This window comes from Dendroctonus ponderosae, unplaced genomic scaffold, assembly GCF_020466585.1.
Source record: "Dendroctonus ponderosae isolate FM_Combo_2020 unplaced genomic scaffold, Dpon_F_20191213v2 Dpon_F_20191213_4, whole genome shotgun sequence".
NCBI classification, from domain to species: Eukaryota; Metazoa; Arthropoda; class Insecta; order Coleoptera; family Curculionidae; genus Dendroctonus; species Dendroctonus ponderosae.
In genome coordinates, this window is record NW_026018611.1 from 16,153,132 (window position 1) to 16,166,158 (window position 13,027).

At 36.9% G+C, this 13,027-nt stretch overlaps 1 protein-coding gene across 7 annotated transcripts in view; it reads left to right on the forward strand.

Moving 5' to 3' along the window:
* The window catches only part of LOC109541264 (transmembrane protein KIAA1109), a 107,531-nt gene extending 96,689 nt beyond the window's left edge, over positions 1-10,842 (forward strand). For 5 of the 7 annotated variants that reach the window (XM_048665613.1, XM_048665610.1, XM_048665611.1 and 2 more), the window contains 7 exons: positions 3,352-3,504; positions 3,569-3,715; positions 3,768-3,950; positions 7,854-8,042; positions 9,217-9,347; positions 9,407-9,602; positions 10,198-10,842. In XM_048665613.1, the coding sequence (XP_048521570.1) occupies positions 3,352-3,504; positions 3,569-3,715; positions 3,768-3,950; positions 7,854-8,042; positions 9,217-9,347; positions 9,407-9,602; positions 10,198-10,394 (1,196 nt within the window). In that variant the 3' untranslated portion in view covers positions 10,395-10,842. The remainder of the gene's footprint in view (positions 1-3,351; positions 3,505-3,568; positions 3,716-3,767; positions 3,951-7,853; positions 8,043-9,216; positions 9,348-9,406; positions 9,603-10,197) is intronic. The other 2 variants (XM_019910074.2, XM_019910072.2) reach the window with 1 other exon arrangement.
* Positions 10,843-13,027: the final 2,185 nt, after the last annotated feature.

Genomic DNA, 13,027 nt, shown 5'->3' on the forward strand with positions numbered 1-13,027 from the left:
CAGTCGTTCGGTACTGATTCATTTCTTTGGTGCATCTTTCTACTATCCTGAGCAGCTGAAGTTCCGTGGAATGCTTTCCTCGGAATCCAAACTGTTCAGGCAGAAGCAAATCAAGCTCGCTCGTTTCCTCCTTGAGTCTCCTCAGTATAGCCCTTTCGGCTACTTTACTGAGAGCGGGCAATTCCGTTTTCTTCTGTGGGATGTCTGCGGAATGTCCTGCGTAGCCTATGGTTGGTGATTTTTCTCCGGATGGCGGCCGTTTGCGTTGTTGTCTCACAAGCGAATTTTCCGAGTAAAGATATTTGGATGATTTTCGGGTGTCGGAAATCGTTGAAATAACGTTTTGTAACATGTGGGGGTAGGCAACATGGCCAGTGCTTCAATTTGTGCCATCAGTGCATTCAATTTAGGATTTGCAATTGGAAATTCGGGTCTAAATAGAACCGATACAGAACCGAGATAAATAAGAATTTTTCAGTAGATATGTAAATTGAGCACGAACTAGTTTTGGTAATCGGAAATCATATGATGACTGCGCGGCCTTCACGAACTTGTAATCCGAAGTCTGCCGTTTTCAATGAAGTTAAATGTGCTAATCGTTGCAATCAGAGTTGGTGCGACCAACTTTGAGCTGGTGGACGAAGTCCGCCACAAGCTCAATTCGAGGTGCGGCGCAGTGAGGCGCGATGACCTAAAATGACAGGCTGGCGTACTTGCGTCGCGCACAATTGCACCTCGGTTGGCTCTAGAATTTTTCTCGTGTCGCATAGAATTGGGTTTTCATTGGGTCTAGAAGCAGGGATGCCCTAGAAGAAAAAGGAATGTTTATTCACTTCCTTCGGGAGTCACTGTCCAGGGATCGACTGGTGCACTCGTCGCCCCGCGCACTATTATTTTAAGGGCTAATGCGAGAGATGTTCAGGGCGGTGAAAAAAAAAATCTAAGAGTCGAGGATATTAAAAGTTGTTTATCGTTAGATTCGTCACGCGGTACGTCAATATACAGGGATTTGATTCCAAAACATAGCACCCCAAAAAAAGTTATTCTTCATAAAAGGTTCTGCTTGGTCTAAAACCTAAAATTCGACCATTAGATTCTAACTTTTTTTAGTCGTATACGAGCTATATTAGAAAGTATGAGTTTTGCTCAAGAACCAGCAATTTTTGCCAAAATCGAAGATATTATTAAGACAAGTTGATTAGAGCTGAAAAGTACTGGTCATTCGGCTGAAGTCGGACTGTGGGGGCAAACTCGGACAGACCGTTATTGGTCAATACTTTTGTCAAGATCATTTGATGCGCCTCGTAAAAAGTACTCAACCGTCATATTTCCGTAAGTTAATTTCCTAGTCTCATTAGGGGTATAAATTTTAGCTTGATAAATTCGCCGTGGAACACAGGATGGGGATTTCTTGAATTGTATTTTTTCCTTGGAATATGAAAACTATAAGAGACTGTTGCACACAAGAGAATACTAAAAATAAAAAATCCAAATGAGTTTGTTTGTGCTCTATTATTAGTAAACTTATAGCATGTTCATTAGAAATTATTATTTCTAACCAAATTGTTGCGAATGTGACATGAATATTTATAGTTTGAAATTTTTTATTGTTCTTATTCGATTCTCCTTCTTCAAAATACTACATATAAGTTCTGTTTCAATTTTATCACCACTTTTAACCTACTTCATTAAGTTGTCCAACCAAAGAGAAAACATGTTGACATTCCATAGGTTGAAAAAGCGTCCAATCGATATAGCGCGAACGCTCGGCATCGGGAAATCTAACGTCCGACGAACCATCAAGCGGTTCGAAGAGCTCGGCCATACTGGTCGCGTTCAGGAAGTGGCAGAAAGCGGACCGTCAGAACTGTCAAGAACCGGGAGCTCGTCCGCAAACATGTCAGGCGAAATTCGAGGGTCTCCATTAGAAAAATCGCGTGTGAGACCGATATAAATCAGGAATCAATCCGCCACATAGCCAGAGACGATCTCCATCTCCAAGACCTACAAGCTCCAAAAAGTTCAGCTCGTCACGACTCAAACGACTTCTTCGTCTCCACTCTCCCTTCAGTGGGACAACAACCTATTCACGGATGAGATGAATTTGTTTACCGTTGAACAAACCCACAATCAGCAGAACGATAGGAGCTGGTGCGCGGAGGCCCCAGGCAATTCGGCCATCGTCGAACAGCCAAAATCCCGCGGCCGTTATGGTTTGCGCTGCAAATTGCGTCAGGGGCAACACTCCCTCGTTTTTGTGGAACAGAGGGTGAAAATCAGCAAGGACGTCTACCACCGTGACATCCTCAAAGCCGTCGTACTTCCGTGGGCACTCCGGCTCACAGGCGAAAGCGGCTCAGGACTGGTGCCGGACCCATTTTACGGATTTCATCTCATCGGCGGAACGTCCGCCATGCTCGCCAGATCTCAATCCGATGGACTACAGTGTGCGGTCTATCTCCAAAGACCTTTACTCCACACGTAGGGGTAAAGGCGGACATCCTTTATTCAAAAAAAAAAATAGGGGGAATGAAAAGTTAATTTGTTTTAGTATAGAATTCGACAAAGGAGACACGGAAGACTCTAAATTATTTTATTGAAAATATTAGAAAACGTCATCGTGTGAACGTCTAAAATGTCCGACTAATAGAAACACTTTCGTATTATCGTATTGTCGTATAAGCGGATATGGGACAGATGCCTTAACCAAGGTGTAGCGTAGTTCCCCCAATAACGCTTCCCAGCTGCTTGCAATAACAATTGCGATCCGAGGATAATCTCGCGTCACGGAAATTACGGTTCTGTCCCTGTGTATTGGACAGGTTGGTGGAGCCACAAATACAAAATAAGAGTTTGTCGCGTAAGAGTTATAAATATTAATAAAATGTTAGAGTATTACCACCCCAATTGTTAATCTCATTCAAGGTATTGAATTTAGAAGAAGGTTATTGAGAAATGAAATTCATTACAAACAATAAATTGAGACGCGAACAACGGCTCTCGACACTTAAAAGAACTAATAATATAACTACTTACTTAATACTTAATTTCGCCGCAACAAAAGAAAACCCGCTGGGCAGTCGAAAAACAATTAATCCTGTATGCTAATAATTTGATGTGGTTTCGTATAGAAGCGATCGTTTAAATTACATATAAATAACCCTCAGCGCACAACTACAAAACAATTAAACAACGTGACGCTTTGTACAGTTGCCTCAAATAGTTCGAATCTTAACAGTTCAGTTTATGGGTATCATTTTATGATATTGTTGAATCGAATTACTAAAAGAACAAAATAAACATTGTTGTATTTGTTCAAATTGTGTGTAATTTTTGAAATGTTTATTTTAGGTAGAGATGCGCCAATGCAGCCCGCTCAAGTGTCTGTGACTGCACCCTCAGATGCAAGACATCATCGGCACTGGCAGAAAGTTTTGGGTCAGGTCGCAGGACTGCAATTGAGCACAATGCATGTACCTTTACCAACTTTCGGTACTGTATTGGGTAAGTAATTTTTTTTTTCAAAATTTCTGCCTAATTAATGTTTTTTGTTTTAATCCTAATACAGGAGGCACAATGGAACTCCATGGAAACAACGTCTCTTTAGCCTGTTTTCACGGTATTAACTTTAAGAGCAAATCGTGGGCTTTATTCAGCTTGAGAGAACCTTGCATCAACTTTAACACTGAAAGCCAAGAAATTCCATCAACCATTAGTGAGTGTTGGAACGCTTTTAGGTAAACTCTGCCTAATAGTTTGATTTTTAGATCCCGCTCCTGCTCAGGATGTACATGTAGTTCAAACGTTGATTTGTAGCTTAGGTCTACATTCTTTGAGGCACTTATCGATGGCCACTGTGTGCAAAGTGACTCGAACTGTCATTTTTCCACCACAATTTAAAACTTTGCAGGAATGGTTCCATTACGCTTTTGCTAACAGTCAAATTGATGGTAATGAATTTGCTATATTTTGTGACTATGTGCTTAAATGTTTGCTATCGGCTTTTAATGAATCGTTAAGGTTCATGAATCCGTTACATTCTCTAAAGGTATTTCATTAAGAGCCAACTGCACTGGCTGGGTTTAGGAGTTAAGTGAAGCTTAATAATTAAAGTTGTCGGCACCGCTGTTTAACCGGAATTAAACCGAACTCCTAAGTTTCACTTAAGTGCCATAAATCGGACCGCAAGCGACGGCAGTTGGTTGACGGGTTGGAAGAACATAACCAAAACATTTTTTTGTCAAATTCATATTTTGGTTTATTGTTCTTCGGGGAATATCTAATCGGGTAAAATATGGCGTTCTTTATGAATACATACTTTAATATGGGACTATGACGACCATGTAGATGAATTGGAAGTGCTGGAATTTCCTGGATTGTTTGGAGTCGATGTAAATGAACAGCGCTAAGTCTGCTCTTCCTCGATAAAAATCGAAATGCGGTCTAGATCATGATTCCCGAGTCTTTCTAGTCTTAGCACTAACAATGCCCTTAACTATTTCAGTGCAAGGTTCCTGAGAAGATTTCAATGTTGCACCAAAGCCGGTTTGTATTTTGGACCGATTCTCTTCAGCCGAAAGTTTTTTCCTTTTTATTATTCTCATAACGTTTTCGCAATGACTCCGTGGTGCGGAATATTTCATTTCATAAAGATGAGTTGATATCAGCGGCGATTTTTTATCAAGCTTCGTTATTATCACAGATACAAGAATCAGTTTTTTTTTCGATTATACCGTTATTTTCTCGGCATATTTCGATCAAGCGGTATTAGTCCTCATTGAAATAATTGCGCGTCCGCACTCTTTTTCTGATTTGGTTATCCATTATTTCCAAATCAAATGTTAGCACACAATTTAACACTACAGTATTTACGTTTACGAAGCTACTTGACTAAACGTAAAAATTGGGGTATGATCAGTTTACTGCATAGAGCGTCCTTCAAATCCAAGCAATTTGTATGTGACCGGTCCCCATACTTGTTTGATCGACTTGTTGAAGAAAGGACCTCAATTTTATCAGGCAGTGTCGTGGCATCTCGGGTATTTATACTGGGTGTTTACGAAGTATTTTTAAGCTGTAGGTATTTTCTTAATATTATTAGACAATAAAAATGTCATTTTGGCGCCCTTTTGATACCAGTAATAATAAAACGGATCCCTTTGGTAAATATTTTTAATCTTTTAAGTAATTAATATGAACAACGCCTTTCATACCTTTTGGTGCCGACGCATAAAGACTTACGCGTTCAAACACAACGGATCATTTTAAATATTACTCTTGTTTAAAAGTTGAAAGTGGTGGTGATTCTTCGGAAAATTGCATTTTTAAAATAATTTCTGAATTGAACAAACTTAGCCGTTCGACAATTATAAAAGTGATTAAAGCTGGTGATGTAATTGACCACTCGGTTAAACGCAAACAAATTGGAAATAAACTTAAAAAAAATTGACTTGGGCACAAAAGAAGATATTCGTCGGATCACATACAGCTTTTATAAGGACAACAAAGTTCCAACATTGGAAATGATTCGGGAGAAATCACGAGGTATCCAAATTGTGACTATAAATCCTTAGATACATTAAGAKAAATTTTATTAGATTGTGGTTTTACCCATAAAAAATTGCTCAACTATGACAAAAGGYTTGGCGCAGAATYGTTAGGTTAGAAAACACGCTCAAGGGCCCTATRCTCCACACTCAAGTCCAAGTCGCTCTTAACACGTCAGCTGATCTCGAAGTGACAACTACAAATGCATTTTTCATTATGACAGTCACTTGAGTGTTCAGTGTCACTTGAGAGTCGTCTATATAAATAAGATCATAAACGTAGGAATACGATCCCTTTAATGCGCATGCGCGGACTTTAAGCTATGATTGAGGTTAGGATTTTCCTTAATTTGTGAGTAGTTAAGTTTTTGCACATCAACGCAATTCTCTACGCAATCGCCGCAGGCTCATAGCCGGACCATAAAGTCGTTATTGAATATGCATATGATATATGATTTTTTTAAATGCACTTAAAAATACTAAGATTTTAGACCCCATTTAACACATAAACGTGTACTACAGTCAATGTAATGTAACTAAAAATGCTATGAAATCATCAAATCAGTCGAAATCCAGGCACAAAATGTATTAATAAAATTAAAGCGCTACTCGTATATTTAATGGGCACTTTGGATTTGATGTTATCTTTGCACTCCATATGCTGTGGAGGCAGAAGTGCTGAAGAAATAGGCACCAATTTGGGAAGGTCAACAAGCCTATACATAATAATATATTTCAAATACGGTAGAACTTTAAAAACGAAACCTGTATATTTCCTTTACTAAAGCCCGTGTCCCATGCAACCGTTTGTACGATGGTACGAAAGTGTTTCTATTGGTTGAAGATCTGTTAATTCGTACGACGACGGACATTGCATGGGACACGGGATTAACACGTTGGTCTAACGGTTCAACGAAAAAGCTCGACCAATGGCTGGCCAGAAGCAATACTCAAGCTACCGTCGACCGATACTTGAGCAAGCAAAGCTGTGAGCACTGGCTTGAGCTTGAGAATGGTTTATAAAACGCAATCCAAGCCAAGTCTCGTACTTGAGACTCGACTCAGGCTTGAGCATCGTTTATAAATACGGACCTTAGATTCTCACACATGTGAATTGTCACTCGACTGGTCTAGACCAGGTGAATTTGCTCTCACCGATCGGTGATTTTGATCTCAGGCAATCGGCAATACAAAAATTGCCCGGTAGTGCTCACGTAAACGCATGAAAATAAGGCCCCTGGGCGGTTTATTTACATTTAATATCAATACCAATTTTTCCACCTTCTCGGAGCCTTAAACTGTCATATACAATTGCTATATTAACCATTTTTCAATTTTTGATAACTTTTTCAGCGGTTTTAAAAACTTTGACAATGTTGGCTTTTAAATAAAAAAGCCAGTGAAGCGGGATTTACGAGTGGGAAAAGATCGGAGTACTCTTTTTTTATACTTTCCGATTTTTTCCCACTTGCAAATCCCGCTTCACAGGATTATTTATTTAAAAGCCAAAACAAATATTCATAACTTTGAGCCTGGCAAAAATTAAAAAAAAGGACTTTTTTCCAGGTAGGTTATTTAACAATTGCATTATGCTAAACTGTCCGTCCGATCTTAATCGGCCTTGCGGCTCTCTTTTTGTATTGCAGTCAACTACTTTCCTCTAAATGTATGATTGGCATGATTGGGTTATTTCTTCATTGTTAAATAAATATTTTAAAATTACCTTGGTTTTTACCTACTTTTTTACACAAGCATTTGGCAGCGAACATTTAAAATCTACGGATATCGGACCAACTCTATCTTGTAGAAAATTTCTTAATGAAAAAAGTATTTTACTTTTTGTATGGGAAGTATGCATTTTTCTTTAAAATGCATACTTCCCGAGTTATATGCGATTGTTTCTGGAAAAAAAAACGCGATTTTCGCTTTTTTTCCACTTTTTCGTTGTTTATGCAATTAGCACTTCTTTTCAAGCTGGCGCACCTCGATATTTTCAATAGGTATACAATTCCCGAGTGATTCCAACAGTTATCTAAGTCACGTCACGTTAGAGCCATGTTTGAAAGATTTCGTCGTACTTCTTCTGGTCTATAACAAGTCTATTCATTTTTCATACATACATTAAAATCCGATTATGTAAACATTTAGATTGCATTTAATTTATGTTATAATGTGTTGCTAAACAAATAAGTTGAAACATATCCTACTCATTGAATTACGCAAACTAGTCTAGTGCGCAACTTTTCCATTCGTACGTAAAGTGCTCCTTACAACTTTAGTTACGTAATATACTAATAATTGTTATAGAAGTGGACAAATTTCCGTCCCTAGAACGTGAAAAAGCTGAAGGATCAAACTCAATTGACCGAGCCAGTAGAACCTCTGGCAAATTGGCTGATCCAAATCACACAAGAGAAGTAATCTTTGCGTTGCCTGGATTGCAAATCCATTTGAAGACGGAGCATTTGCAAAAATCATCTATACCTGATGTTAACGGTACGTTATAGTCCAATCAGATTAGACTTTGAAAGGCCTGTTTCGGGCACTAAATAGATGAAGGTAAAAGATTATTGCTTAAGTTGTTTGGAAAGCTGGATGCCAGAATATTGGGACAATAGTTTGAACGCGATTTCCGGCTGGGGAACATTGTTTAAATAATAAAAGAATGTGTGAAAACCCTTCTTCTTTCTTTTCGGAAAACTTTTGAACCGGTGATGCCAATGAAAAAAAATTTAATACTTTTTCAAATATTTAAAATACCTATAATATAAAACAAACTGAATTAAAATCCGTTAATTTGCTACTGTAACTCTTACTGTCGACCACCCGTAAATTTGAGCTGTTAGTAAAAAAAGCCGCAATGATTAAAAAAAATCAATTCCAGAAATCAGTTCCAGAACATCGCAGAGCAATAATGAAACGCTTAAAATTTGCATAGAAATCAAAGCAATTAAGCAATCGATGTGGAAATTTATCTGAAAATAATTTACACTTTAACTTTTAACATTAAAAAGTGGTGATTTTCAACTTAATGTTTATCATTAATCACAATTTATCTTTCATTAATCAACTTTTCCAGTTCAAGTTGTTCCATAACTCTGTACGAGTAAAATAGACCTTCAGAGGAGTCGCTCCGACGTCTCAAAAAAATTTATTTAGGATCTGGCAAGAACGTTTTTTTTTTAATAATAATTAGGAATGAACTAAAATTAAATGAACATTTTAAGCTAAAATTTATACCACTTAGAGAGTGTACAAAGACCTTCAAAAAAAGTTACAGTACGATTGTTTTGAAGCAAAAGTAAATTAATTATAAAACATTTAAAAAAAGGCAGAAATTGGAGCTTTTTTTAGTTTTTTCAGTAAACAAATGAACGGGTTGTAATTCAGTTTGTTTTATATTATAGGTATTTTTCATATTTGAAAAAAGTATTAAACTTTTTTTCAATTGCATCACCATTTTCTTAATTATTTGAACAATGTTTTACAGCCGGAAATCGCACTCCAACTATTGTCCCAATATTCTGACATACTTCAAACAACTTCCAATAATCATTTACCTTCATCTATTTAGTGCCCGGAAAAAATCTCATTCGACTGGACTATTAATAGAATTATAATAAACTAGTTGGGTCAGTTTTGCTGATTACCATTTTATTGAACATTTTAGATGACAAACCGATTGTAGAATGCAGTTTTATTACTGAGTTTGAAGATCATATTTTTGTCACTGTAGACGCCGAATCTTTCTTCTTTTTACACGACCTTATCACTTCGTATCTACAAGAAAAAGAACGTGTGGTACGTCTTCAATGTGCGAATGTGGTATTCGTTTGCGTTACAATTATCTGATATTTTAGTTGGGTGGGTTTGACAAAAGGTCGATATCTGACCATGATAGACTGAAACCAGCAGCCAGTGACGCACTCACGAAAAAAGGCGCTATAGATGGTGACATTTTTGCTAAAGATTGGCGCGATTACAACTGCAAAACTTGGCATTTGGAACCAACAGTTCGGCTACTAAGCGTTGCTGGAAAATATATTGAACCCTATGGTATGTTGCTACATTGCTGCTAAATAGGGGACGTAGTTCCCCTTTGATTCCAGAAACACATTTAAATGCATGGTATCAATTTTGTTGATTCTCTCAAAGTTTTTGATAACTACTCAAATATAAACGTTGCGATGGTCGATTTAGCACAGAAAGACATTTTTACTCATTGTGAATTCCCAACACACTACCTGTTTGTTGCTACGTTCACGATCGGATCAATGATGAACTTAGTTCCATCTACTTGAAAATTACCACTGACTTGAATTGCATTTTTTTTAACATTTATTGTATTTATTGTACCGAGTTGTTCAAACCTTTATACTCCACCAATAATAATGCAAGCCGGAAGCTTGCGGCGAGTACAGATCATGCGTGAATGTATTTTAGTTTAGTTTCTTTCTTGTTTAAATATGCTATGGTTGGGGTACTAACACTTACATTCTGCTCGTTTAACATAAAATGTAAATTTTAAAATGATTTGTCTATCGCAAAGGTTGTAATGGATTTTTTTTATCACAGTTATGCATGAATTTCGCACAGAGCACCGTAGGTCATTCATTTTAGAAAACATTTGTTGATGTGAAACTTATTACAGATTTTTCAGGCATCGATTATATTCTGCAAAAGTTGGGATTCTCTCATGCCCGAACGACAATTCCAAAGTGGCTGCAGCGTGGTTTCATGGACCCAATAGATGCAATTTTAGCGGTATTAACTCTTAGAGTTGTACAAATCGTTAAAGAGGATCAGACGAACAAGGACGAAAGGAAAGCTATAGAAAATAAGAAGTAAGCTTAGTAATTACATTATACTAGCAGAGGTAGGCTTTGGTAATTGAAATGGTGACTATCGAACATATATATACGAGGTTTTTTGGTAGACAATTGTAGTGTTAAAAATTTTATGCTATTTTAAAGGGACTTGTGTCTAATGTGGTAAATTATGTCCGTAACTCTAGTTAGAATTCATTGATTCAAGAACCTAGGAGATGTGTAAACAGTGTACTTTAGTTGTGCAGATTTTATTTATCTGTTACGTTGCCTGAAATGTGATATTATAAATGTTTGCATTTGTTTTAATCCTAGTTCTGAAATATAAATAAATATTGCATTGAGTCAATTATAGACAGATAGTATTTATGGCTTATTGTCAGTACGAGTCAATCAACTAACAAGAACTTCAAACAATATGTCCCTTTCATTAAAATTATTGGATATTTAATAAAATTGTTAGAAGCCAATTGTTATTGCCTTTTACTTTTCATTATCTATTCAGGCTTAGGGCTCGGACCGAATCGAAATAACTGTTCTGTTGTGTTTCGAAAAAAGGTTCCGTTCCGGTTTTGGGTTCATATCAGTTCCGGTGTGTGTTTATTGCTATGCGAACATTTCGGAGAGTTTTGAGACAAACATTTTGAGAAAGTCGCCGAGCGACTTTTAGGCGCTATTTTACAATTTATACGTTAATGTTGGGCGATTTGTAACTGTTATCTTTTAGGACTTTTTAAAAATATGTATGATTATATTCGATTTATGCAAATATCTTTATATGCAGATTGTATAATTTTATAAAATAACTTATTCCTATTCTACAGGTAATTACCCTCCTGCAACTGAAATAGAATTAGGTTTCTGTGTTCTGTTGATCGGTGTTATCAACTTTTGCACCGTGGTACGATATATTAATGTGCCGACAAAGGATCGGCACTTATTAAAGTAAGCGCCTGAAATCGCCGTCAAAGGAAAAAACCGCCGTCTATTGCAGCTAATTGCCAAACATGATATGAGTTAACGATTTTTCTTCTAAGAAAAGACATACTAACGGTGAAAACCGTTGTGAAAATCAACCAATAGGGTATCACAAAATTACTGATGATTTTACGATATAAACTATGAACCATGTAATTTGCATTAAATTCTGGTGTAGTATCCAACATACTCCGTGATCAGTGTGGCCACGTGCGTTTAATTTTAAGAGATAGAAAGAAAAATAAACAAATGGCGAAATATTCAAGGCAACATAAAAGACAAGGGGAGCAGGAAATTCTATTTCGAGGAGAGACTAATACCGAGATTATTAATTTTGAATATAAACTACCGTCGTTCGGGGTGAAAACAAGTATAATGTCGAAAAGAAAATTTTCAATAAAATAATTTAGAGTCTTCCGTGTATCTTTTATTAAACATAATCATTACATATTACATAATCAAGCACATAAACTATGTATGAAGTAAAGGACGACGGTATAAAGCGTTAAAAAAAAGCGTCCGCTGTTTCCTTTTTTCCACTCGTGTAAAGTGGATTTTGGAATTTTATAATTTTCAACAGCAGTCTTAAACTTTTTCTGCCTTGTCGAATATTTCCGAGTGCCGTTGCGACGTTTTCTTCATTATAGTTCTTAAAATTAATACCGACTTTCTTCTCATACTGTCCAATCATGGTGTCCGCCTTCACCTGTATAAAATGACTTTTTTTACTAAAACACAATTCTTTATGACAAAAACAATATTTTCTAATGAAATTGCCATGGGGTGTACTAATAATAGAGCACATAAGAAAAAATAACTATTTTGTTTTTAGTAGGTATTCTCTTCAGGCATTAAAGTATACATATATGCATAATTTCTAGAAAGAAGTTGTTTTCCAATTGTAGCTATCAAACATCTGTTGTGGTTAAATACCGGAACTACCCCAATGACATACTATAACAGATTTCCCTCACTGTCTTGTAGATGATCCCAGTCACCCAAAGCGTTTCGAACTAATACCATGTGGCAATCATCAAAAATAAGACATATTTTTTTCTTGTTTGCCAAACTTAAAAAATAAGGTTTAATATTTGGAAAATGCAAGTTAGCACCCAATAAGTGACATATAGCAAATTTGCCTCCCATCCATCAAAAGTTAAACTTTTAATGGAAATTCCAGTACTTCCGAGATGCTGAAGACAGCCTTTTATCAATTTTGTCTTTTCTTCACCAGACAATGAATTGATTAGAAAATAAGCTACTAGCACTGTCCATCAACAATTGTACCCCACCATAAAAGCAAGCACATTTTCAGCTTTTGGTAAAATATCACTTTCCTGTACCTAAACCTGTTCCAAAGTTTACATACCGAACATGTCTATTACCTGACCAGTGAACATGCTCTCTAATAAACATTTCATCAATAATCAAACCGGTAACTAATTTTTCAACAAGACTGAACATTCGTCATAAACTTCGTAGGGGTCCTGAGTGATGTGTTACACGGTGTTGCCGCAAGGTTTTAACACTGTTGCGAACGTCGCCACAGCAGTTGCGACAAGTAGCACATGAAACTAGGGAATGTCAAATCCCTAGGGAAAAGGCTGCGAAATGCGCCAACTGTGGAGGTGCCCATCCAGCCTCCTACTCAGGATGTCCTGCAAAGCCTGCGCAAAA